This window comes from Podarcis gaigeae (genome assembly GCF_964106915.1).
Source record: "Podarcis gaigeae genome assembly, chromosome: 3".
NCBI lineage: Eukaryota > Metazoa > Chordata > Lepidosauria > Squamata > Lacertidae > Podarcis > Podarcis gaigeae.
Genome location: NC_139680.1, coordinates 49,514,963 through 49,542,279, shown reverse-complemented (window position 1 = coordinate 49,542,279; position 27,317 = coordinate 49,514,963). Strand labels below are relative to the sequence as shown.

Sequence of the window (27,317 nt, the reverse complement as noted above, 5' to 3'; positions counted from 1 at the left end):
GTAAGCAGTCCTCCCCAAGCAACATTTTTCAAATAAAAATAAACATACCCAGGAGCTAAAATGTAGATATTTTCAAATTATTCTTTCTTCTGCTCTCTACCACTTCCATATCCACAAGAGGCCCCTTTCAGACTGAAAAGCTGACAGTGATATTTGTGAAAACACCATAAATTTAACTTTGGATTTTTATCATTTCATTCCCAAGCATGGATTGAAAAAAATATTATCTCCCCATGCCTCCCATAGAAGGTCCTAAAGTGCAATTGAAGTTTCAAGAAAAAATTTCACCGCCACAGTGACTAGTGAGGGAGTGGACACACACTTGCTTTTAGCTCTAATTAAAGAGGCAGTCCAGTTTTGCAAAACAGTAATTTTGTTACCAAGTAAATAAAACAAAAGGCATGACAGTGTTGCAACTATAACAATTCTTCACTGTATATATTTGGCATCCCCCATCCCAACCAGGCCAAAAATACTTTGGTTTTTTAATGCTACTGGGAGGAATTAATAGAGATGTTCAACAACACTGACAGAATGTTGGCAAACTGGTTAACATTTTGATGAATTTAAGCAAGATAATAGGGGATTTTTGTAGATTGCATAATGCTCTATTTTGTGCTTTCCTCAAATCAGCCCCCTTTGGTGGCGGTGAAAAAAATAACTTTTGTAAAGGAGAGCATTAAAGTAGGCCTGAGGCCATTATTATAGGCATGGCCAGTGTATATTTCCTACAGTAAATGACAATTGAGGCTGTTTTGGGATATGTATAAGCAATCCTTCAGTATATGTTCCCAAGATACGTTATAGTAAAAAAACAAACCCCAAAACTATATAGTATAGAATAAAAAAATGACCTAAAGCAAAGGAACAATACCAAATAACAATAAAACTAGGCTGAATCATAAAAAATTGAGGGTTTTTTTCTACACTCAAGTGGTACATAAATTTTATGAAATAAAAACAAAAGAAGTAAAATTGAAATAGAAATTAAACTATTCAGTGTGCTGAAATGGCTGGACGAATTAAAAGAAAAGTCGTTCCCAGATCCATCAAGACATCAGACTAGATGCCAGGTAAGCACACCTAGAGAGGCAAACCCCAATCAAGAAAGAGACACTCTACAGTTACCACACTCCTAACCTCAGATGTGTTGGTCAGCCAACCAATGACAAAGCAGGCGGATGACATGGTGGGCAATGCTAGCACAAGGGCATCATGTAGGCATTCCAGATATTGGACAGAAGGTGTGGTGTTGGGAAGGGAAGTAGGAAGAATCCTGGATGGTTTGATCATTTGTTTGGCTTCTTAACCAAACCATGGCTAACACAAACAATGAATTAGAGCAGGCATGGCCAAATTTGGCCCGCCAGCTGTTTTGGGACTACAACTCCCATCACCTCTAGCTAACAGGACCAGTGGTCAGGGATGATGGGAACTGTAGTCCCAAAACAGCTGGAGGGCCAAGTTTGGCCAGGCCCATCCTATGTCTGCATGCTTAGTGGACAAATATAAAAGCTCCCATTGCATCTAAATGCCCTTCATGTATATTGTGTATTATACAGTGGAACCTTTACTTACTTTCACCTCCAGTTACGTATCCTTCGGGATATGTGCGCGGCAAACCTGGAAGTATTTTTCCGGGTTTCACCACATGTGCAGAAGTGCTAAACTGCGCCATGCGCAGAAGTGGCACCTCCGGATACGCACACCTTGGGATCCAACCGGAGCTCCAGAATGCCCCGTGCACAACTGGAGGTACCACTGTATTTCTGTAATGCTTTGGGCATACTCAGGGTTTTTTTCAGCCAGAACTCACTGGAACTCAGTTCCAGCACCTCTCAGGAGCCATTGTCATTATAAGAGAACAAGGGAGGCGTTTGTGGTGAGTTCTGGCACCTTTTTCTAGAAAAATAGCACTGGGCATACTGAGTCTTGTTCTTTCAGAGTATCCTCTGGTACACGATGCTCAGTTACAAAGATTTCTTCCAATTTCAGCTATATAACAGTGGAAAGTTTCTACTGCTTACAGGTGTTTTAATGGTACAGAAAGGTAAAGTGCAGAGATAGTCCAAGTTCATCTAATTAGAAAATAATTAAATTGTCATATAAAATGTTGGATTTTTTTGTATTATATCATCCTGCTTTGTAGCTTCTGCAATACTTACACACATTTTAAAAATAACATTTTAAGTAATATTAATGTCAAATTAATCAATGCCACTTTTTGGGTAATTATCAGTTTAATCTTAGTAGCTCTCAATGAATTCAGAGGGACATATTCCTAGGTGTGTACAAGATTGCAGCCTAAATGGGTAGTTTGATTAATCAATTAACACTGCATTGGTAAATAAAGTGTATTTTAAAGCAAGCTGTCACTTTAATTGTTATTCAACACAAAGCTATAAAGAAAACAGACCATTATGGAAGCTGATCCCACATATAAATTACTGTGACTAAGTAAACAGAAAATAAAGGATGTCTGCATCAAGAACATCTGCAGTCCTAGGTTGAATTCTCAACAAGAAGGGGAGCATCTTACTAAATAAGGAGCAGCAATCATTTTTAAAAAAAAGAGAAATCAAGTCTACCACCATAAATTTAACTGATCTCAGAAGCAATGGCAAATGGAGACCAGTGGATTTACTTTATATAATAGTATCAAAGTGATGAGGAAGCTAGAGACTGTTTCATTTGAAAAATGTTTATGATAATACAAAATTTTCCAAACTCCCTCTGTCCCCCACAGACTTTATGAAAACAGCTGCGGGGATCCTGGGAATAATTATAATAATTGGTAATAATAATATTTTAAGCAACTGTAAGAACTGTGCTAGATGTTGCATGATTATAAATGATTTTTAGTGGTTCTTTTATTTCTTATATATTGTATTATGATTGGAAATCCATAGAAGTCAAATTGTAAGTGTTCTTCACAGACGTGCTGTGGAGCACTTGAATGAAGCCCAATCACAGTTTGGGAACCCCTGAGACAATGCATTACAGAGGAATTAGCCTGATATCAAAGGCTGGGAAACTACTGTTGAATCATTCTGAATCACAAATAGAGCCTTAGTGGTGAATTAGGCAGACTTTCACAAGAAGAGAAAAAACAATTAATTGATTCACTGGGTAATGAGAATGCCAGATGATGCTCGAGATAAGCAATGGCCTGTTATGGCAACCCTTGGATTGATTTTGCAAAAGCATTTACTAAGCAGACTGGATTTTGCTGTCCTTGCCTGATAAGATGCCAAATGAAATTAAAACTGTATGTCATCAGCAAATCCAGGTGTGGGAGGAATGTTTATCAGTTCTTTCGAAGTTGAGGCAAGAGTCTTACCAGGAAGCTCACTGGCTTAGCTTATGTTTATTACTGCAGTGGACAGATGATAAAGGACAAAGGGACAAAGGGGAACTCCTATTATCATGATCTTGTAATATAGTCAGTATGGCCAGATGTGTAGCACTGGGAAAGAGAAACATGACCTCTGGGGACAGAAGTCACAATTCTTAGCAATCAAGCAATAATAGGAACATACTGACTATGGATGTTATCATGGGCATCTTAAATAGAGGAGAAACTGAAGCTACAGTGTGAGCAAGAATCGGGCAAAATTAAATATAGTATCAGCTATATTTAGGGACGCAGGTGGCGCTGTGGGTTAAAGCCTCAGCGCCTAGGACTTGCCGATCGAAAGGTCGGCGGTTCGAATCCCTGCGGCGGGGTGCGCTCCTGCTGCTCGATCCCAGCGCCTGCCAACCTAGCAGTTCGGAAGCACCTCCGGGTGCAAGTAGATAAATAGGGACCGCTTACCAGCGGGAAGGTAAACGGCGTTTCCGTGTGCGGCTCTGGCTCGCCAGAGCAGCGAATTCACGCTGGCCACGTGACCTGGAAGTGTCTCCGGACAGCGCTGGCCCCTGGCCTCTTGAGTGAGATGGGTGCACAACCCCAGAGTCTGTCAAGACTGGCCCGTACGGGCAGGGGTACCTTTACCTTTACCTTATATTTAAAAGAAGTACAATATTGAATTAAAAGGCAAAAGTTTGATTGATATAAAATTCTATGCTTCCTTACCTAGCTACGATATTTGCAAATTTTCGAACACAATTTTAAAAAGTGCTGCATAACTTTTTATTTTCTTTTAAAGTGTGATCTCCATTGTTAGACATGCTCAATGTACTCATTTCAGTGTTTTCAGTGGGTCTTCTCCAAGTATGACCTTGCTGCCTATCATCTAAAGTTTCTAATATAGTGTAATGCCATTGTAATTTTATTTATAAAGTTATGTTTATGTTGTTGCTTGCTGCCTTGAGAAAAGCAACCTATAAATATTTAAAATAAACAAACAAAATTCATGAAGTTATCCTTTTATTTTATTTTTTTACATTCTGTCTTTCAGCAGAAAAGCAAACTGGCCAGTTTTCTTCAGCTTATAGCCTATGATTTACTATTGTTTATGAGAAAATTAGGCTATTCACCAAGCCAGACGCCTTTAAAGTAAGTTATGACAAGTAAGGCATTGCACAACCTTGTCTACAAGGTAATCACTTAAGCATAGTTCTCACACTACAACAGAAGTAATAAGCACCCTCCCTCTATGCTAAGTTGCTGGCGTTATATAATACTAATATAAATAAGATGAATAACCTAAGTGGAGGAATTAAATGAATTTGTACAGTACATTCAAACCTCCTGCTAAGCCAAAGAACACCAGTTTAAGCCAATTCAGTTCACTGGCTTCAGTGGGTCTAAACTGGAATAAGCATTGATATAGAATATTGATAATATTCCAGTTCCCTCATGTCAGCCTATCAAAAGCATTTACTTGTGGAGAAAATTGGGAACACAAGGAATTTATTTGTTTTTATAATTCCTATTGATCCCATCTATGGATAAATGCACGTGTAGCTCAATGTCATTATACTCTTATATAATTTTTCTTTGTACTTTGTACATATTTCATGGACCCAAATGGAAAAAAGACATCTGGCTTCATTGTTTGTCATCAAATTTCCCCCAGTAATTTTTTACTTATTTTTTACCTTCCTTAAGAAATTTCTATGTATGGTATTTTTCAAAATTAATTTTTTTAAAAAAGTAAAAACAATGTCACACTTCATACTTTTAGTTCCTCCTTACCTTTTTAAATGATGCCGGCAACGTAGATGTAGTTACTGAATCCATTGGAATACCATAAGCAAACTGTGTCTCTTTTGAGGGTAGTGGAGGCAGCTGATTGGCCTGAGCAGCAAATTGTGTATCTGGCATGTCAAAATCTCTGAAAAACACACAATATTTTTGCCATTTAATTAAATTGACCAGAAACATTGTAGTAGGATGTTAAATGGAAGCTGTATTAAAGATCATTGTGATTAAAGTCTTAACATGTGACAAATATTGCGTGTCTGCATCCAAAAACGACTTAAAAACAGCTTTGTACCTAACCTTTAAATTAATAATGTTTGGATCTGGTTTATGAGTCTTTCATCCTGACTTCCGGCCAAGAAGGCATCAAGAAGGGTCTCATATTTCTTTTTATTTTTAAATTACGGCTGTTTTGTTGAAGGTGAAATATGGCCAGTTTTGAAAGGCATTTTTCATTTTTGCCTAGATTTAGTTTAGTCCTTGAATATTTATAGCTTTTGCTATTTGGGACATAGCAAAAACTATAAAGTGCTACAGCGGTTCAGGGATGGTGCCAATTGCTGTCTCTTCCTTTGAATAACCATGCAATTATTCCCTCAGGAGCACCTGCATCTCTGATTATTAGGTCATAAAAACACAGTAGAAAGTTTTCAAAGATTATGAAACATAATACAGAACTCCCATCTGTCTCCCATCTGTCAATACATGCTGGCCTGGCAATAGGAGATAAACATTATTAATTATTATTATTATTATTATTATTATTATTATTGACATTTGTATACCACCCTTTATCCATAGATCTCAGGGTGGTTCACAGCACAAAATACAAGGCAAAAAACACAAAAGACATAATAAAAACAAGAACAAGAACAAAGCAATAGCCCCCTCCCCAACCCCTCCCATTAGAACACGCAGAGCACCTGCTGTCCAAAAACATTTATTAGCAGTAAAAATTAAGACAGATGAAAAAGGCTACTCTTCACATATAATTTAGTTAATGGAATTAACTGCCACAAGATGCTATGGTCATTTGTTTGGGTGATATAAAACGGGTTTCGTGGAAGATGGGTCTGTTGATGGATATTAGCTATGACTACTAAAGGTGACTTCCCTATTCAGAAGAAATATAAAATTGAATATCTGTTGTTAGGTGGCAACAGAGATAGTGCTATTGCCCTAAATTTCAGTACACAGCTCTATCTCTGAATGCCACTTGGAGCTGCCTGGAAGTATGTTTAGAACTCTAACAGATCCAAAATGCCCTAGCCAACAAATTTCCTAGAAGTGTTAGAAGATTTGTACTTACCAGTTGGGTTCTACACACAATTAATAGTGCCACTTTTGAACTGGGTAAGAATACCTTTTTCTCTATGAGGCACTTTCTCAGTTTGCTCAAATTTCAAATGATGTTCTGCTCTGGATTTCATCATTTAGAAAGGCCAAATTGGTAGCTACTGGCACAATATCCCTGCTTTATGTATGTTCCAGTTCACCAGGGTCCAGATCAGTCCACTCCAGGTCTTACATGAAAACTCTCAAGACCAAGCCCTGAATCAGCTGAGAACATAAGATTTCTGGTGGGCATTTTCTATTGCCTAATGTAATGTTTGTTTGTTATAAATAAAATATTTGTCCTTTGTGCCAAGACTACATCCTTCAATGAATGCTAGTTTTCTTACTGGGGGCATCTATGTTATAGAATTCCTCTTGTGGGGAGTTCCACCAGACCTTCTTACATTTATAATACTAGGCTCAAAATTAATCCTACAACCCAATTAAATAAATCTTAGCTGTGCTTTTCCCCCTAAAAAAATGTTTAGGGGTACTCTCATTTTCCTACTCATATTGAAATACTGCTCCTCAATGAGGCCAAAGTTAGATTCACAAAATGTTTAAGGGGTATGCATACCCCTGCGTACCCACAGAAAAAAGCACTGAATCTTAGTCAATTAACAAAACTAGTTTTAGTAGTACCTAAATTTGCAAGTGAGAAAAAAATAATGCTTCTAAAGAAAATAATAATTAAAAAAAAGATTATGTACTGTAAAGCATACACACACCATGCTAAAATAAGTATCTCTCATTCCTTCTTACACAGGTCTCTTACATGCTCAGTTTTTATACGTACTTGCATTACAAAAGGCATTTTTAATCAGACATTATCTTTATATAAATGAAAACAGACTAACAGTTCAATCCTATTATGACTTCAACCCTACACATCTTTTCAGAGGTAAGTCTCATTGAGTTCAATAGCATGTACTTCCCCGAAGGTATGTAATTGCAGCCTAAATGTTGTAGCCCCAGATAAAGGCTTTTGTCACATTTCCCAGGGACAGCAGGCATGGCAAGGAAGAGCCCTGGGCACCAGTTTTATTTGGAGTTGGCTTAGGCTGCCTTGATTCGAGGCGGTAAAAGTAATCATCTCATTCACGGTTGGCCTATGGGTGTAATATTCCTGGAGATGCTCACACTTGGGTGCCCTCTGGTGGAATGCCTGGTTTCCTACTTGTCTTCAGAAGTGAAGCAGCTGTTTCTCCAACCAGTTTAGAAGCTCCTGGCAGGTTTGTGTACATGGATTCTTGGGAACTGTCTCTGGCTCATGCAAAACTCTGTCTGGGTGCCTTTCCTTAATCAACTCCAAGTTGGGCAGAATTGGCTGACACCCCTCTCCATTTTATCTGCAATTTATATCTGTTTTAATAATATTGTTCTAATGTTACTGCTTTTATGCTTTTAGCCATCTTACTTTTGTTGATTATCTGTAAGCTGTTTTGAGGATTTTTGTAATTAAATGCTAAGAAAAACAAACTTTTTGGTCATATTTAATTGATTGAGAAGCTAATTAATTAATTGCCCATCAATCCAGGTAAATATCCGATACTGGGTAACAAAAGTGTTTGGCTTGACACTTGGTACATGAATTTTTTACATGGGTCTGAGAACATAGAAAAATGCAGAGCAACTTCTGACAGCAGAGGAGCACACTAGAAAGACTAACAAAAGATGTAAGGCAAAACTGATACATATTGTTTTGAATGTAACAACACAGTGTAGTAAGGAGATATGACGATAGATTTAGAGCTATAGCAAAGTCAAGGTGTGGGCATCCCTCTCGTCTAAAAATTGTACCTCTCTAGGAAACCCTGGGGTCTGGGAGATGAATAGTATTTGTAAACTGCCTTCCTACCCAACATATTGTCTGGATGAAGACAAAAGTTCTAAGAATTGGCTTTCTAATGCCAGCATGTAGTCAGTTGGATTGGCTGCATGTAGTAGTGGTGTCAGGATGCTGACTGTACGGCTCCCACTTAGCTGACACCATGTTGCTAGCAAGAACACACAATGTCAGAGGCCCTGAAGCAGCAGCCAATCAGGGCTGTGAGCAGCCTCTGAAACAAGGATGAAAAAGGCATGCATGAGGAAGAGTATTTGGCTGCAGATCTATGAAGCCTGAAAACACAATTTTCATTGTGATATGAAATTTCAGGATAGTAGTACATATAGAAACAAATAAGAGCATGTAGGAAATATTACAACTTTGTATGAAACGCTGCCACCTAGTGGACTGATTATATCTATCAAGTTATTGTATAAATCAGTACTGCAGTATAAAAAGCTTTTGAAAAATGCTAAACTCGGTGCTATTTTTCTAGAAAAAGAAGTGCCAGAACTCACCATGAATGCCTCACTTCTCTTATAATGGCAATGGTGCCCACCTGAGAGGTGCCAGAACTGAGCTCTGGTGAGTTCCAGCTGAAAAAAAGTCCTGGCTAAGCCAATATTAAAAATTGAGTACTGTATGTATATTTTTGAATCACAAAAACTCTTCCTAAATTTGCATGTGCACATTTTATAAAGGTAAAAGTGAGCTCGAATATCTTATGTTGACCTGAGATAAGAGCAATGGAATTCAATCTCATTAGAGAAGCACATTTCATATTATTGGAGGTATATTAAAGAGCTACTTGCAACTAAACTCACTTAATCTAAATTTGTCATAGAATAGTAGAGTTGGATTCCTGCAATGCAGGAATCTTTCATCCAATGTGGGGCTCATGACCCTGAGATTAAGAGTCCCATTCTCTACCGACTGAACTCTTCCTTGTGTCTAGCATTGTTTTGGTCATATTACTATGCTTTTTCACAAATAAGATTTGGAACAGCAATTCTTTATTGGGTTATACCTTACCTATTTTATTACATTCCAGTGCTTCAAATAAAATTTTCAGGGTGCTTAAATAATAATAATATACAGTGGAAAAATAAAACAAAACAGGAACATAAAGCCACATCAATTGCAGGGTTGAACATTTTAATGAAAAGGTCTTCCCCAAATAACAGGAAGATAGTAATAGAGTATTGGGATTCATATAACTGGAGTAATCAAAGATATCCTTGGAGTTACCTACTTGAGCAGGAGTAGCTACAGGGTGGTGCCATAGAACTACACTACCAATAGAAGCATTGTTGCAATTACCTGGGCAATGAAGGGACAGGGCCACATAGCAGTGAGCTCAGGGCTGTGTAGGTACACCAGCAGAGTCAATCTGGTGCTCCTGCTAGTGTCTTGATGCAGACTCTACACCAGCTGTTCCTTCACTCACCTTACCCCAGATAGGAATATTAGAAACTAGTCAATTTTTTTTCATTTAGGTAGGGTTTTTCAGGGGCAGCCTTACAACTGCCTACTTAAGGGCTGCCAGGACACAGGACTCCCAGCTAGTTCACTATTTTTTAAAAAGTGAAATGGGTTCTCATTGAGGACTATATAATGTGAACACTACCCAGTAATATTGAACTCAAAAAGCCTCAAATGCATGATGAAGTTGTGTGGAGGAGCCCACAGCTTGCAGTATTTTTTAATGCCTTTAATGTCTTGAGCACATTGTCTGTTCCTGCTTCAGCTCACAAAAGCCCTGAATTTATCCAAGATGGTCTCACTTCACATCTTGATTTAGGATTAGCTGAATATTTTGAATGTCACTAATAAAAATGACTATTCTGCATCATTTGTTTCTATGCAATGAAAGTACGTTTGTTTTGTATTTGTTGTGCACGATCCTCATAGTTTAGTTCTTCTTTTAAAATTATAGTAACACAGAACTCAAATTGCAATATTTTTGTAGCTGGGAAAATGATAATGGGATTACACACATATTATAAACATCTATTCATTAAAGCAGTACTCAGCACTGTAGCCCCTTCTGCACTCTCCAGTGCAACATTCTACCAATTTTAAAGAGATGGCCAGACTGCAGCAGGCTCTTTAAAACTGAAGGTGCTATCATTGTTTGATATGAAAACTTTATGAATGAATTTCGGGTGAAGGCGGCTGCCCAGAAAAAAATAATCTAGATTTAGCTATGTCCTGCATTGCAGGGGTTGGACTAGATGGCCCTTGAAGGTACCTTACCAACTCTACAGTTTTATGATTCTACGATTCTAGAACCCTCTTGCCAGAGCCAGACCAAGTCATTTTAGCAACTGAGAAGAACCACAAAATGTCCCTGTGCCGCGCAACAAGGAGTAAAGATGAACATCAGGAATAAGAGGGGTAGGAGACCAGCAGTGGCCGCTATTTGCCCAAAAGCCACACCCCTGAGGTGGTATCATGGGGGGGGGGGGACTGCTTAGAAAGAGGCGAATTCGGCCTCCAAGGAATGTGCTACAGCTGTCAATGCCACTGCAGTGGCAACAGAAGGCGATGCATTCCTTGGAGGCTGGATCTGTAGGTGTGCATTTTGTATTGCTTTTTAACTCATTTTCCATTATTTTTGTAATTGTTTTTTAACTGTTTTAGCCACTTTTATTATATTTTATACATTACTTTGGAACTTTTATGGAAGGCAATTTCAGCAGCAGCATTTTTAATTGCATCATGAAATGGCCTCAAATTTCCTACGTTTTTTTATTTCTGAAGATCCTTCAAGCTGCTTGATTATCCAGCTGTTTGAGACAAAGGTACCAAAATCTGCCAGAGCCAAAAGCACATTTGGGGCCAGATAACAATGAAAAAGATTGTATTTTCCTTCAATAATGTGTAGACAAAGTTTGACCACTGGGTGGCACAGCCATCTGTTTCCAAAGCAAAGCTGATGCTTATATTCACCACAAAGTGATAAAGGGCCTTTGCTGGCAATGAAAACAAACAAACAGCATGTTTTGTTCAATTGGTTAGACATTCTGCTGCAGAGTTATCACAATTTCTTACACGCTCGTATTTTTGTCTCTGGGGGGGGACAAAAGCAATTAATCTGAGAGTACTGAGTGCTGCAAAAAACGTGGTTGCGCAATTGTAATGAGGGCTTCTTGTAGGGTTGCCGTATTTCAATTGTTGAGCTTTTTAGGAAGACTCCCCAAATTGTTGAGCTGCTTTTTTAATGTATGGCAGCCATCATTCTTATGTCTTCATTGACACAATTTATTTGCCATTCCTTAATCATTTAATGAATATTTTGATATTTTAAATATTAAGAAAATATGTAAAAATTTCCTCAGAGGATTAGTGCTTCTCTCACTGTACTAGTCTAGTGAAGGTGCACACATCTAATCCTTATCAGGAAGATAAGGATTCCATTTAAAAAAGGAGGGATATACTATCATCTCCCCTTGTAATAAGACTGATTCCTTACATAATATTTCAATACTGTCACTGGATTTTCAGTATAACTAATCGGAGGTTTTTTGTTGTCTGGTCCTGGAATAACTTGTATGTATTTAGCCAGATATGATTCCGTTGACTGATTTATCTAACGATCTTTTTACTTCAAGACTATTCTTGCAAAGGTACCTTCTAGTAGAATGTGAGTAGAGCTTTTCACCATTTGATCTACTTCAACCATGTACAATATTAAGTTCATTAGCATTATTTAACATCTTGCCACAGTCTATAATTTATAGGGTCTTCCAATTATTTTCACAAATTGCATTTGGCCAGACAACTTTCAATGTTGATATAATATTAAAGAGGTAAGCGGAGGAGCGGGGGAATGTTCTGAAAACAATGTAAGTATTCGTGAGAGAAAATAGATAGATACTGTTAAAAAGTCAGTTGCTGAGCAAGCTTCTGATGTAAACTGACTGCAGACAAAACAGGATTTCGGGAATACAGCTTGCTCTCCCCATGAATTTGTTTCCTGGAACAATGATTATCCGATAAGACAAATTACCGTATTTTTTGTGTATATGACACCCCCATGTATAAGACGCCCCCTATTTTTTTAACCTGAAATTAATAAATTAAGTTTAGCTTTTGTTGGGGGTGGGGGAGGTCACTTCTGCCAATAGTTCACCTGCCTGCCTGCCACTGCCGATCGCTTGCCACAACCACTGCTGATCTCACACCTTGCCACAGCAGCCAATTGTCTGCCCGCTAGCAGCCACCAACAGCCCACCCACCCATTTGTCACAGCCGCCAATCACCTGCCTGCCTTGCCACAGCCACCAATCAGCCGTGCCAATCTCCTGCTTGCTGCTGCCATTAATTGGCCCCTCTGCATTCACTATCCATGTATAAGACGACACCCAATTTTTGCCTATATTTTTAAAGCAAAAAGCATCATCTTATACATGGATATAGTATACAGTGGTTTTGTAAGAATGTCAAATGAGTGGTTTGATACCAACCAACACATTCTCAACTCTAATTCCATAACCATAGTGAAAGTCAGCTTTGGCATGAAACCAGCCTTACCCAAAATAAAACAGTAATGCAAAAGGATAAGAAACTTGTGAATTAATGTGTATCTGTGAATGGAAGCCATATGCAACAATAACAATTGTATATATTCCAAAAACTTATAGCATATTACAAAATAAATGTTTAGTATAGTTAAAAAAACCCACCCCATTCATCCCAGAGAGTCAGACAGAAGCATTTGAAATGATCTTTGGAGTAGTCATGTAAATTGCCAGGACAAGTTATGTTAGTACACACATAGTGCTTTTAACAAATACCTGCTGAAGGTATATATTAAGGTTAAAATGACACAAATAACTTTTTTTTTTACAATATTTGCTCTTCAAACCTTTCTTTGATCTCAAGAAAGGAAGTTACCATCAAATTATTCATTAATTTTATAGAAGTATAACCAAAGGCAAAAAGGCACAGTCATAAAGATACAATTATATTAATATGTGACCATTATAACCCACTTTATACATTCCATAGGTTTTGAATAATTAAACATGGCTTAAGTCAACATCCAATCTGCAATTTGATCTTATCAACTATGAGAGCAATTAGATAACATTTTATAGTATTTTCTTTTTATTTTATTTATTAAAATGTTTGGTTATTGCAGTTTCATAAATAATATAAAAGTGGTTTACAACAATTATAGTACAATTAAAAACCATACAAAAATGAAAATATTTGTTACAGTTTATATATGTCATATTTCGTACACTGTCTCAAGATATTCAAATAAGAAAGTTTTATAAATATTCTGAATACATGATGTATTTTTCAAAAAGTAAGCCTCATAAACTAATTTTTCTTAGCATTCATCTAATGCCACATTTGTTTGGCAACACTTTTTGTTATGCTCAACAACAAACTGCCACATCTTTCCCTACAACAGTCAGACTGCAAAACTCCCAATGCAGAGAGAGCATGTGCATCTGACTAGGTAGAAAGATTTATAAATTACATCTCAAGACTACACAAAGGATGAGCAGCCAATGTGGAAATGACTAGTGGATTCAACTGATTTTGCTATTAAATATCACCCAAATGCACTCTTATACAGTGGCACCTCAGGTTACATACGCTCCGCTAACCCTGAAATAGTGCTTCAGGTTAAGAACTTTGCTTCAGGATGAGAACAGAAATCATGCTCCGGTGGCACGGCAGCAGAAGGAGGCCCATTAGCTAAAGTGGTGCTTCAGGTTAAGAACAGTTTCAGGTTAAGTGCGGACCTCCGGAACGAATTAAGTACTTAACCTGAGGTACCACTGTAAATGTTTGCAATAGTTCGTTATAGCAAGTCTAGCTGATTCCAGTTTGATGGAAGAAAGATGGCACTGTTTCATCCATTCTAATCTGCACAATTTAAGCATTTTTCTCATTTCTCACCCTAGTTATTTTTGCTTTTGTTGGTGTACATTGGGACATGTGATGGTGCCTTGTGTCCAGAAGATGCACTGGGCCAGGTAGCATCCAACATCTTGTGGCTGACATTCTCCCATATGTGGGGTGTACAACTTATTGTAGCCCAAAACATATCTTGGGGGTAGGCACCTTTATGTTTTTCTACATCTTTTGGCTATGTTTGGTGTGCATAGATGCACTTGATGGTGACTTGCACCTGGAGGAGGCTCTCGGCTGGGTAGGGAATCTCATACGAAAAGGGAATCTCCTACAAAACACTCTTCCAGATGTGTGGCTATATGTGGTGGCCCAAAGCATATTTTGTGATGCTCAGGTCTTTATTATTTATTGTCTTTAGATGTCATCACATGTTTATGAGTGTTGCACAACCATGATACTTTTGAATGAATAAAATTGTTGGCCTCAAAGGGGAGAGTCCTCCGGTCATGCTAATATGGAGGTTTCAGCAAAAAGAAACCCTTTACTGTAGAGTTCAGGAACATATTGACTTTCCTTTGTGTAGTGAATCTTCAAGCAAATAAGGAACTGGGAATGAGTAACCAACTTCAGCAACATAACAATAAGGGAGAGAGAACACAGGAAGTGCTTTGTTTGATCCGTCTGGATCTACCCAACTTTCTAGCTTTCAACTTGCAACAACAGTGCCAGACAGATTCTCCCAGGCATGTATAAGCAAGACATGAAATTAATGTTCTTCCTTAATTTCTGTCAGCATCTGGTAAACTGATACATTTAGGGAACAATACTTACAAGAATTACAGCTGGAAAGCAAAAGAAGATTAATGTTCCAAGAAATGTCAGTGGATAATCAGGTTTGTTCTCAATAAAGGCATGGAAAAGGCCAGCAGTGGACTACTGCCAAAGTTTTTCAGCATAATGTCCTGCCAAGTAATGTAATGCACAAGTTTTACTTGTGTAAAACCTGAATTGTAAACATCATTCTACTTAGTGAAATAAATTCTCTATGGAGCAAGGAGCTTTCTAAATCTTTGGGTTTTTTTTACAACTTTTAAGCCTTACTCTATAGTGATGTTAAAAAAAAAAGGTTTAGAAAGCTTTCAGGGGGAAAAAATGAAAGAAAAACAATTAAAACAGACAGCTTAAGTAGTCATAAAGATGTAACATAAAAGGAAATAATGTGTGAGATTATTGGTAGCTATGGTTTGATTTGCATTTCTTCACTGCCTCAGGGTTACAAGCTTGGGTCCATTAGACATTATGCTGGGTGATGTACAAAAGTAACTATGATCTCAAGTAATAAAGGTTTATAAAGAGAGTCAGGGTGTAAAAGACAATGAAATAGCATTGTAAGAAATATCAGAAGCCCATCTGGTTCTTTACCCAGTAGAATCTGATGAGCCTTGAGATGAAGCAAGTACACACACACGTTGAGCAATATCATGACGACATGGTCACACAGCGAACATGTTTTTTTAAAAGGTAAACTTTTACGCAACATGGTATATGAAGGGAAACCCCTTGAGGCATGCTGATACTTGTAATGAAAAACTGAAACAAAAAGCAAACTGCCTGAGAGGTGACTCAGGAAGATTCACCTATGGCAAGCCCAGTGGGCCAATACATTACACAACCCAAGAACTAAGCACAACATATTTCTAGAATAAGGCATCTAAAATCTGATGAGAAGCCATGCGGTTTATTAGTTACATTACTGAGTGACAAAAATGAAGACTTTGGGGAATGCAAAATAGATAGAACAAACCACATTTTTGTAGCATCTTTTTGGGATATCAAAATGAAATCTGGTACACCTGCTCAATTCAGCATTACAAGTTAAAATATAGGTTTCACACCTCACACCAATTTTCAAAGGGGAAAGAAAAATGCAAAATATATTGTAAAGTGATAACCTGCCTTAAAGATTTAGATAGTGTGATCAGACATGTAAATGGAATATAAATTAATCAAATGATTAAGAATATACCTTTGTTTTCCTTATTATGTTTTAGAATCACTTGTTTAATGACAGGAAAATTCAAAATGTTATGCAGTAATGTGATTTTATGAATGTATGCTAAAAGAAGCCAATAAAGATGAACTGAAAGAGAGAGAGAGATAGTGTAATCAGATTTCCTATTTTTCTTCTTAAAGTTGAAAAGTAGCAACAGGTGGCTAAACTGGATCTGGGTTGTGGCACTGGGGAAGGGAGGCTTTTCCCTTTTCCTAATTTAAATTCTTCTCCCTGGTAAATATCCTATTTGCCCTAGAAGCACAAACATACTATCAATCACTTGAAGTCAGAGCAGAGCCGGGGAGGGGGGCTAACCAGTTTTTTTGCCCCAGGTTATACCTCCAGAGGGGTGACATTGAGGCTCCCAGCCTCCCTCCCTCCCTCCCTCTCTCTCTATACACTCAAATGTGCATGGGGGGTTGCCAAACTGGGACTTTGACCCAAGTGAAATAAAGCCTACTTTTGCCCTGTGTCACAATAATGTCAGGTGACGCAGAGCTCCGAATGCCTGACCAAAGCATCACACACGACTCTGGCACTGTGCGTTGATGTCCCGCTGATCACCAGCACTTCAGAAGTAAAGCGTTAAGCACCTATGAAGTCCTATCACCTGATTATCAGGAATTCAGACTGAGTTTGTAAAATCTGAATAGTTATAAATAATAAACTATGGTCAACTCAGCTTGATTTGAAAAGACAAACAGTTGTTTTTGCAAGTTCAATGTCAGAAGAGATAAGTGTGAGACAAGAAAGAAGGATTTAACATTAAGAAATCCTACACGAACACAAGCACTTATGAATCAGATGTAACTTTTTAATTAAAAAATCAGATTGTTATGCATCAGCCTGGGAACCTTAACAAACATTTTTTTTTAATTCCAACACTTTTTTTTCTTTTTGCTTCAACAGACAAAAAGAATTATGAAAATTAAGAATGGAGTGATACTGTACATTGAATGCTCTGAGGCAGACAACTTAATTTTTCAAATCTTAGATCATTTACAACAAATGTTGTAATTTGTCCTTGTGTAAACATGAGCTGCTATATATGAGGCATGGTCATTTCAGGCAGAAATTTGCCCCAGGCTAATCAAACAGTGCAGTGCATGTTTTTTAACATAATGATTCACATAGGTCTTTCCATACTCCAGCTCCAGCTCCTGACTTCAGATTTCTAGTTCTGATCATGCTAACGGTCCGGGGTAGGCAACCTAAGGCCCAGGGCCAATCGCCTTCTCAATCCAGCCCACAGACGGTCCGGGAATCAGCATGTTTTTACATGAGTAGAATGTGTCCTTTTATTTAAAATGCATCCAGTGACTGAAAACATGGTTAGGTTAAAAACGCCTTTCAAAGTAGTTCCCCCACCCATCAGATTACAGTTCATGCACGTGAAGCAGCTGAGAGCTCTCTGCTTCTTGCTCTCATGCAATGTGAATACATTTGGGGGAAATCTGACAGAAGGCCACACACAAAGTACTGGAAAGACCTGCTGCTTTCCATCACTGCAGTTTCTAGCAGTCAGATTCCTCAGCTGACTCCTCTGCCTGCACACAAACATATTAAATCTCATTCAAACAGCAACTATAACACTCACCATTGTCTGAAATTAAATAATTTGTTTACTCAGTTACAAATAATTCTTTTGCATGGCATCAGAACTCACTGCATTGGTATTCCAACTTCTGCTGCATCTTACAGTCTTTCTTGACATCAAGAGACAGCAGGTAACTGTGCCCCTGAAGGACCAGGTGCACAGCCTGGGAGCCATTTTGGACTCATAGCTGTCCATGAAGGTGCAGGTCAATTCCATGTCCAGGGCAACTGTCTACCAGCTCCATCTGGTATGCCAGCTGAGATCCTACCTGCCCGTGCACTGTCTCGTCAGAGTGGTGCATGCTCTGTTTATCTCCTGCTTGTACTACTGCAATGCACTCTATGTGGGGCTACCTTTGAGGGTGACTCAGAAACTACAACTAATCCAGAATGCCACAGCTAGACTCAGAAACTACAACTAATCCAGAATGCCACAGCTAGACTGGTGACTGGGAGAAGCCACAGGAACCATATAACACTGGCCCTAAAGGATCTACACTGGCTCCCAGTACATTTTCAAGCACAATTCAAAGTGTTGGTGCTGACCTTTAAAGCCCTAAACAGCCTCAGCCCAGTATACCTGAAGGAGTGTCTTCGCCCCATTGTTCAGCCCAGACACAGATATCCAGTTTTGAGGGCCTTCTGGTGGCTCCCTCACTGTGAGAAGTGAAGTTACAGTGAAGCAGGCAGAGGGCCTTCTCAGCAGTGGTGCCCTCCCTGTGGAACACCCTCCCATCAGATGTCAAGGACATAAACGACACAACTTTTAGAAGACTTCTGAAGTCAGCCCTGTATCAGGAAGTTTTTTAAGTTTGATGTTTTATTATGTTTTTATGTGTACTGGAAGCTGCCCAGAGTGGCTGGGAAAACCCAGCCAGATGGGTGGGGAAAGAAGAAGAAGAAGAAGAAGAAGAGCCCTAGCCCTGATCTTCTGACACCAATGCTTTACCAAGGAAAGCAAACACTTTGCCTAGGAAAGCAAACTTTCTATAGCTAAATTATGTGCTTTGACAAAGTACTTAATTTTGCCTGGGTTGATTCTCTGACCCTTCAGCTTCATTGTAGGATCGCAGGTTCTAGTATTATGAGAAAGGGAGAAAGGTTTGCTCAGAATCCTTTGGTAAGGGACTTTGTCACCTCCGCACTGAAGCGTGTCTCACCACAACCTTAGATTCTTTTAGATGTCAGGTGAAAACCCACCTTTTTTCAGTTGGACTTTTAAAGTCTGGTGCATTAACTTGTTTTTATGATATTAAACCAGAACAGCATGTAAAGGGAGAAGAGCAGTATCATTCCATCTGACAAGCAGAACTCCTTACACTGACAGAATGATCAAATTAGGGTGACAAAGAATTCCTCCACTATGCTTAACCATGTTCTACAATTTATCCAGAACTAACTGTCCTGTAATTTTCCTCATGTCCCCTATATCCTTTTTTAAAAATTGGAATTACATTGCCACTCTCCAGCCCTTAGATATAGAAACCATTCTTAGGGACATGTTCTTTATTTTTGTTAGCAGTTTCACACTTGAGTTCTATTTTGGTAGATACTATCTGATAATTTGTTACTTTTGTTCATGTTTAACTTGTCAGTAAGGCCTAGAATGGATCTCCACAATCCATTTTTTGGTTTGAACTGTTTCCACATGGTATGGCTTCATGGCTCTTAAGTAGGCAGTTGAACCTTTCCAAGGTAGTAGAGGCAGATGCATGAAAATGAAAAAACAAAAGTAGAAATAGATAGATGCAAAAGGAAATAGACCAAATACTTTAGAAAGCAAAACAATTTGGTTCATTTGCATCTTTCAGGAAAAGAAAAACCTTTCACCCTAATTTAGTGGAATACACGTACTGTATACCCACTTCTCTTTTCTTCTCTCTCATTGAGATACTGCATTTTCCAAGCATTAAATTACCAACGTTTTTTATCTGAAATTAGCATATGTCGCCCCCCGATAGTGCAATGAATTCTGTTATGAATAATGACTTTTTAAACTCTAGAAAGGCTATGTTGTGTATGGTAGGTCCAAGGTATGTTCATATATTCAAACCATGGGATGGTGGCCACTTAATACACAAGCAGTGGTCTGGTGAAAAACCATTGGCATGACATGGTTTGCATAGGCTTGCCAGGTGAAGACACGTATACTGTTGAAGTTGTCATAATATGTTGGCATGTGTGAACTGGCGCCAGACAAAGATAGTCACAGTTTTAAAGGAGAGTGCTAGTGGCCACATTCCAGGGGTGTTGCAGCCGGAATCTCCTGTAGCAGCAGGGAGCTGGACTAGATGACTTCAGGTACCCTTCCAACTCTATAGGTTGCATTCAGTGCTGCTGTTTGGATTACACAGCCAACGTCTGCTTCTGCAACATGCCTACACCCTCCTCTCTTGTCTCCTGCAGCTGCTCATGCACCCTCAGAATTTGCACCAGCAGATTAGGAAACCTTTCAAAACAATTTTTAGGGAGGTGGTGTACAGGTCAGGAAGAGGGAAGCTAAGGAATTCCCATTATATGCCTTGAACACTGTTCATGCTGCTTTGGATACAACCCTTTAAAACAGACATATGCAAACTTTGCCCTCCAGATGTTTTCGGACTAGAACTCCCATCATCCCTAGCTAACATGACCAGTGGTCAGGGAGGATGGGAGCTGTAGTCCCAAAACATCTGGAGGGCCGAGTTTGCCTATGCCTGCTATAAAACCCTCTTCCTTCTCCCATATTTCAAGCAGTGAGGATGCTGCAGTGCCAATATATATTTATTTTCAGTGAGGTATATAAACTTCATACTTTGAATACAAAATAATTATTTACACACATGGTTTTCTCTTAATTTATAAATAATTATTTAAACTCCTTCTGCTAAATATCTTTAGCTATACTGTATTTTCCTTAAATGAAAACAAGGAAATGATTTGGAGGTTTAGATTGTGTTTTTCTAAAACTGAGCACACGTGGGCTTGCCTGGGAGAGATGTTGAATGATTTATGCAAAGTGTATGTGTGCTCCTATAGTTTCAGTCGGGCCTTTTGAGGAGGAACTAAACAGCTGACTTCACAGGAGCAGACTTGTCAGGTGGCAAGTGGCTTGGCAATGCCATTGTTTTTTCTACACTGGCAAGGTTTCTAAATCTGAATCTTTTCCCTTCAGTGACATACATTCACTGTGAAAAACACACACCGTATGCACCATCATCCTAGTGCACTATATAGTCTGAGTTTATGAGAAGGATGAGATGAACCAGAATACTCATCATTTAGGTACTGAGTAGAACTCAACATCTGGGCACCATGGTGACTTTATAGACAGATGTTTTAGAAGGCTTAGCAGTGTTATCCCACTATTATTTTAGTGGAGCACTCATACATCACAAGAAAGATTTGGGCATGGCTTCTTCTGGTGGGTGGGGGTGAGAAACTGTCTCCCCAGGATGAGTTAAAATCACCAAACTCCTTCCTTTTTTAAAAAAACCTCTAAGCTACAAGAACAGAAAAACATGGCAGTGAACTACAGCAAGCTGAAAGTTGCTGGATCGAGCAGTTTGATTGTGCCTCTGAAATTTCACCAACTTGAGAAATCCCTTCTGAAGTCCATTCTAATAGGATCATGAGAAAAAGGAGCGGTAAGTAGCATCCTCACCTCGGTACTGTGATCTCTAAGAAAGCTCCTGTGCAGCAGTCTAAGAGAATGATCACATTTATTGGTACTCACATAGAAATCAGATTATCATCATCGTCTTCTCTCACAAATGCAGAATTTAATTGCTCTGAAATACAACAATGGAAATGATCTCCCCACAAAAGTGGCTAACCCAGTATTTCCCAAATTTTGGTTTCCAACTGTCACTGGACTACAACTCCCATTGGACTACAATTCACCACTGGTCCTGCTAGCTAGGGTTGATGGGAGTTGTAGTCCAACAACAGCTGGATATCTAAGTTTGAGAAACACTGGACTAACCTATGGCCCTCTGGATGCTCTTAGAGTCCAACTCTAAGCAGCCCCAGGCAGCATGACCAATGGGCCAGGGATGATGGGAGCTGTAGTATAGCAACTTCTGAAGGTCCACAGAGAGCCTCCCCTATACTGCCAAGTAACTCTTTTAGTGAAATCAGTGAAACTCAAAAGGGATTTTTTTTTGTACTTTTAGGTGTTTGTGTGTCACTTGAAACATGTATATTTGGAGGAAGGTAAGGGTGCTTCATTCCATCATGAATCCTCCTGACTGGTGCCTCTGATCTCAATGAAAGAATTTAGCAAAGAGCTGGAATAAAGGAATGTCATGGCTTACCAAATGAATATAACTTAACAACAACAACAACAATTTATTACTTATACCCTGCCCATCTGGCTGGCTTTCCTCAGCCACTCTGGGCGGCTTCCAACAAGAGATTAAAAATACATTAAAAGCTTCCCTAAACAGGGCTGCCTTCAGATATCTTCTAAACATCAGGTAGTTGTTTATTTCTTTGACATCTGATGTGCCAATATCATCAGGTTTTCCACAATGAATAGTCAATATATCTTTCTATCAGATAATCACTTGATTTCTTATGCCTTATTACAATTTGCATGCGCGCGTGCACACACACACACACACACACACACACACAACATAAGATTTTACACTATGTGATTGCATTTGCTTGTCAACCAGTTGAAACATGCAGCATGACAATGATACTATTGCAAGGTGTGAGGTGAAGTATTGCTAAATGCGAAAAGTAAACAATATATTAGGAACCATAGCGTGCAGGCAACAACTTTGCCACACAGAGTATAAGCAATATACATATGACATATTTTAAACTTTCTCTTGCAATACTGTTCTCATTGTTTTAGTATACAATGTGATAAAGCCCTAGTTGCATGAGAGAGAAGGTCATAAGCTAATCATAAGCTAATTCCAAGAATTGATTTCACCAGAAAACCAAGAAACTCCAATATGAAATCAGATGTGCCCCAAAATACATACATTAAGTGCCATTTTAAAAACAAATAATAATATATCATGCACCCCAAAATCTGCACAACACCTAATTGTACAACTTGTATAAACTATTAAGCAAATTATTCTGAAAGTCCTGGGGAATAGCAAAGAATCACAAACACTTAAGCTTATTATCTGGCCATTGCAAATCCTGCTTGACTCCCCTTTGGCTTGTGAGGCAGTGTACAGTTTAAAGCAGATTTCATGCATCCCATTTGTGCATGTTTTGAGTTCACATAATGTTGTCTTTATCAAAGTGGTTGCCTACACATACCTGATAGACAGATTTTAAAAATCCAACATAAAATTGCGTGTTATTCAATGGTGGATGTACATTGTACAGCTGCTTGTTTTCTAACATGTTGGTGGCATTTTGCTGGGTGCCATCTATTACCACACACACCCTACTCCTGTTGTGAGGTACTCTTCAGTGGGCTCCACTGGGTACACTCATAATACACACATACCTATTATATATTATATTATATTACACACACACACACACACACACACACACACACACATATCAAAGCACTGTTTTGTTCAAGTGTTTTATCAAAAAACATTTCAAAAATAATTTAAAATAGCCACATGCATAGGTAAACAAATACCTGCACACATGTCCACAATGAACCTCAAGTTTCTGGAACTCAGAGTGGGTAGGGATGTACTGATTGAGGGGAGAGGACAACAATACATAATACAAATATATCCCAACACTCACAGCCCACTAGCGTGGATGGGAAAGACTGAGGTGGCGTTCAAGTGAAAAGCACTAAGATGTGGACAAACATGCTCAAAAGCACACATAGAAAAATCGGATCTGTGGGCCCACATATATATTAACACTCTGATGTGTATCCAGTCTGATATTTTAACAAGCCTTATGCCTTCAAGACTATCTTTACGGATTTAAGAGGAAGCCTGCTGAATCAAATCATGGCCCAACTGATTTTGTTTTTTGACAGCAGCCAGCCAACTGTGGAAAGTTCAGAAGCAGGAAGCTTATCCATTTGATTTACTGCAGGCATCAAGCACTCAAAGGCTTGCTGTCTCTGTACCCTGAAATTCCATTGTTTTCAAAACCATCTACGACAATGACCATCACAACATTTTGTAGTGAATTCCATACATTTATTACATGTCCAGTGCCCATACAATGCCCAGATCTTCTCAGCATAGCAATCCATGGGATATAAACCACACAACTCCAGTGACCCATTCCAAGAAAAAGCACCTTGCTTAATCCATTTGAGCCCAGTATGCCATACATCTCTCACACAGGCTGCCAGCTCCCACATAACACCTCTGTTACATGCAACCAATATGTGTTAATGAAAAAAGCTAAAATCATCCACTATAGTGGATAGTGAATGAAATGTTGATGTATCCATACACCTTAAGGACTATTTCTTCTAAGAATAATTTATTATGTAAACAATTATCCCAAAAGTGGGATCATGTAGCTATCTGTAGCACTACTTATTTAACAAGCAAGAATTATAACAGGAATAGAATTTTATCATGAAATATCAAGGGCAATTACTTCCTAGTCATAAGTGATGCAGAACCATTAATTGCAACAAATATTTGCTGTATTTTATCTATATAATCCTTATGCTCTGAAAGATTACTTTTTATTTTTTATGGGTAGAGTAGTACTCCAATATTTCATGAAAGGGTACATTCCACATTTCATTAATTCATAGTAATTACTATTTCACGGCAATAGTAAGGACTTGTCCTAGCTTGCCATTGACATTCTTTTAAAATGTGTTTTGTGTAAGATGCTGTTGAATGATACCTTAGAAGACCTAACTTCAGTTTAGTCCTATATTGTGTTACATGACAATAGTGAAATAATAAATAAATTCAAGGACAATTATGTTTGATCAAAAATATTGCTGTTACCTACAAAGATACCCAAGAACAATACCCCCCGTTTCCCCCATACACTGTTTCCAGGGTTCTCCCAACCACACCCAAGACAATTGGAGAAGTGCAAGGGGAGGGGTGGGGAGAGAAGCCCCATTGTGCAAGTGGAATTCCTTCAGAAAGACCTCTGCTGACAGGACTCATTAGATGAATCCTACCCTGCATATACAAACAAATAATCTAGATTTCCTGAATCAGTGGCAGCCGTTATAAATTCATAAAAACACCATGTTTATTAACGATACCCTACTCTCTTGTATCTTGTAAAAATACAGTATTCAAATTAAGTCCAGGACTGAGCTCTGGTACCTCATATTTCAGCATAAAAAAAGTTAAAGGACTCCTGACAGTTAAGTCCAGACAACTCTGGGGTTGCGGTGCTCATCTCGCTTTACAGGCCGAGGGAGCCAGCGTTTGTCCGCAGACAGTTTTTCCAGGTTATGTGGCCAGCATGACTAAACCGCTTCTGGTGAAACCAAAGCAGCACACAGAAACACCATTTACCTTCCTGCCGGAGTGGTACCTATTTATCTACTTGCACTTTTTGGCATGCTTTCAAACTGCTAGGTTGGCAGAAGCAGGGACCGAGCAACAGGAGCTCACCCTGTCATGGGGATTCGAACCGCCAACCTTCTGATCGGCAAGCCCAAGAGGCTCAGTGGTTTAGACCACAGCACCACACCTCTATCCTCAAAAACACAATAAAATTATAGTAAAGTTGCGAACCAATCTCGAAAAATATGTATCAGAGGTGTGTGTGTGTGTGTATTGCACAGATGCTCAAGGAGTTTTTATTAGTGCCTGAGAGGACTGAAAAGAGAGCACTCACTTTATAGAAAATGTTGCTGCTGCTGCGGTTGAATTTCAAACAACAGTGGTACCTTGGGTTAAGTACTTAATTCGTTCTGGAGGTCCGTTCTTAACCTGAAACGGTTCTTAACCTGAAGCTAATGGGGCCTCCTGCTGCCGCCATGCCGCCGGAGCACGATTTCTGTTCTCATCCTAAAGCAAAGTTCTTAACCTGAAGCACTATTTCTGGGTTAGTGGAGTCTGTAACTTGAAGCGCATGCAACCTGAAGCATATGTAACCCGAGGTACCACTGTATTGGATTATGCTTAGGAACATTTCCCTGCCCCCTTAGGTCCTCTTTTGGAGATGGAAGGGGGGAAATCTTTTGATTCTGGTAAAACAATTCTGCATGTGTTTGGTAGAAATCAGCACAAAGATGCCAGAATGATTTCATGCACATTGGGAAGCTGTGCTTTATCTGAAATGCCACACTGATAGCACTGTTACATGTACTGTACTATAAAAAATAAATAAATCCAGAACATAATGATTAGCATGGCAACCCTAATCCCTTTTACACCAGGGAGTTTGGATTTAATGGCCATGTCCCAGCTGAGCAACCAGCTCCCAAACATTGAGGCAGGAGGCCCGCAGGTGGTATTTCCACCAATAGAACCCAGTGGAAAGAAACAAAGCAGGGAGGAGATGGGGCTGAGCTGGCCTGAGATCTGTTGGATCTTGAGCTGGTCTCCCTGTTTTGGGGCGATGGCATTGGCCTAATATGGACTCAACTGCTGGTAACCTGAGCTCGGGTAAGGATCAACCTAGATCACTACCTATCCTCTACCATTGTCACTATGGGCTACAGATGTGGCAGTGGCCTCACTGCTCTGCAAAGCCCCATGGGCGGGGTAGGAATGTTATGTTACAAATGTTCTGTTTTCATAAAACTTGCCAAAAAAAATAAAAATAAGAGGACACGTCAACCCTCAGTAAGCTTCAATTATTCAATCATCAAAATATTACATCTTGCATATGCCCTGAGACACTGTTCCCACACTTCTAGTACTAAAAGTATAGCACAGCACCATGAAAATGAGCAAAAGAAATATTAGTAGAGATAAATCATGAGTTAATTTGGTGTCTCCCACTGATCATGTAGCACTTCTTCATGTCTAGGTCAATTATGTTTCTTTATCCATTTACATCCTTTTACTACACCTTTTGTCTCCATGCCAAACCAGTGTATTTGCCTTTTCTTTCTATGGTCAAATGCTTGTCTTGTTACAAGAGTTTTTCAGTGCCCAGATGAAGCCTTGGTGGCACAAGCTTAAAGGGGGGGGGGAGGGAGATACTAGGGATGCAACTCTGTTCCATCAAACGTAATGAGATTTATGTTAACTGGTGTTAAAAACCCCCAAACATGATTGCACCCTAAAAATACCAAAAAATACAAAATGAAATAATTTAAGAATCAGCCAGGTGGTCGTCATGCATTGAGGAAAAGGACATTAGAATTGGAAATGTTTTATGTTAAATTTTTACTGTAATATTCATGCATTGTTAGGTTTTTATTCCCTTACAGCAGGCTTCCTCAAACTCGACCCTCCAGATGTTTTTGAGACTACAATTCCCATCATCCCTGACCACTGGTTCTGCTAGCTAGGGATCATGGGTGTTGTAGGCCAAAAAAATATCTGGAGGGCCGAGGATGAGGAAGCCTGTCTTACAGCTTTGCAGCTTCTGTAAAGGGCTACATAAAGTCA

General features: G+C 39.0%; 1 protein-coding gene across 1 annotated transcript in view; it reads right to left on the bottom strand.

Moving 5' to 3' along the window:
- Positions 1-27,317, bottom strand: part of CRYBG1 (crystallin beta-gamma domain containing 1) — a 93,887-nt gene that overhangs the window by 55,892 nt on the left and 10,678 nt on the right. The window contains exon 3 of the mRNA XM_083731024.1: positions 5,141-5,279. Coding sequence (XP_083587150.1) covers positions 5,141-5,279 — 139 coding nt within the window. The remainder of the gene's footprint in view (positions 1-5,140; positions 5,280-27,317) is intronic.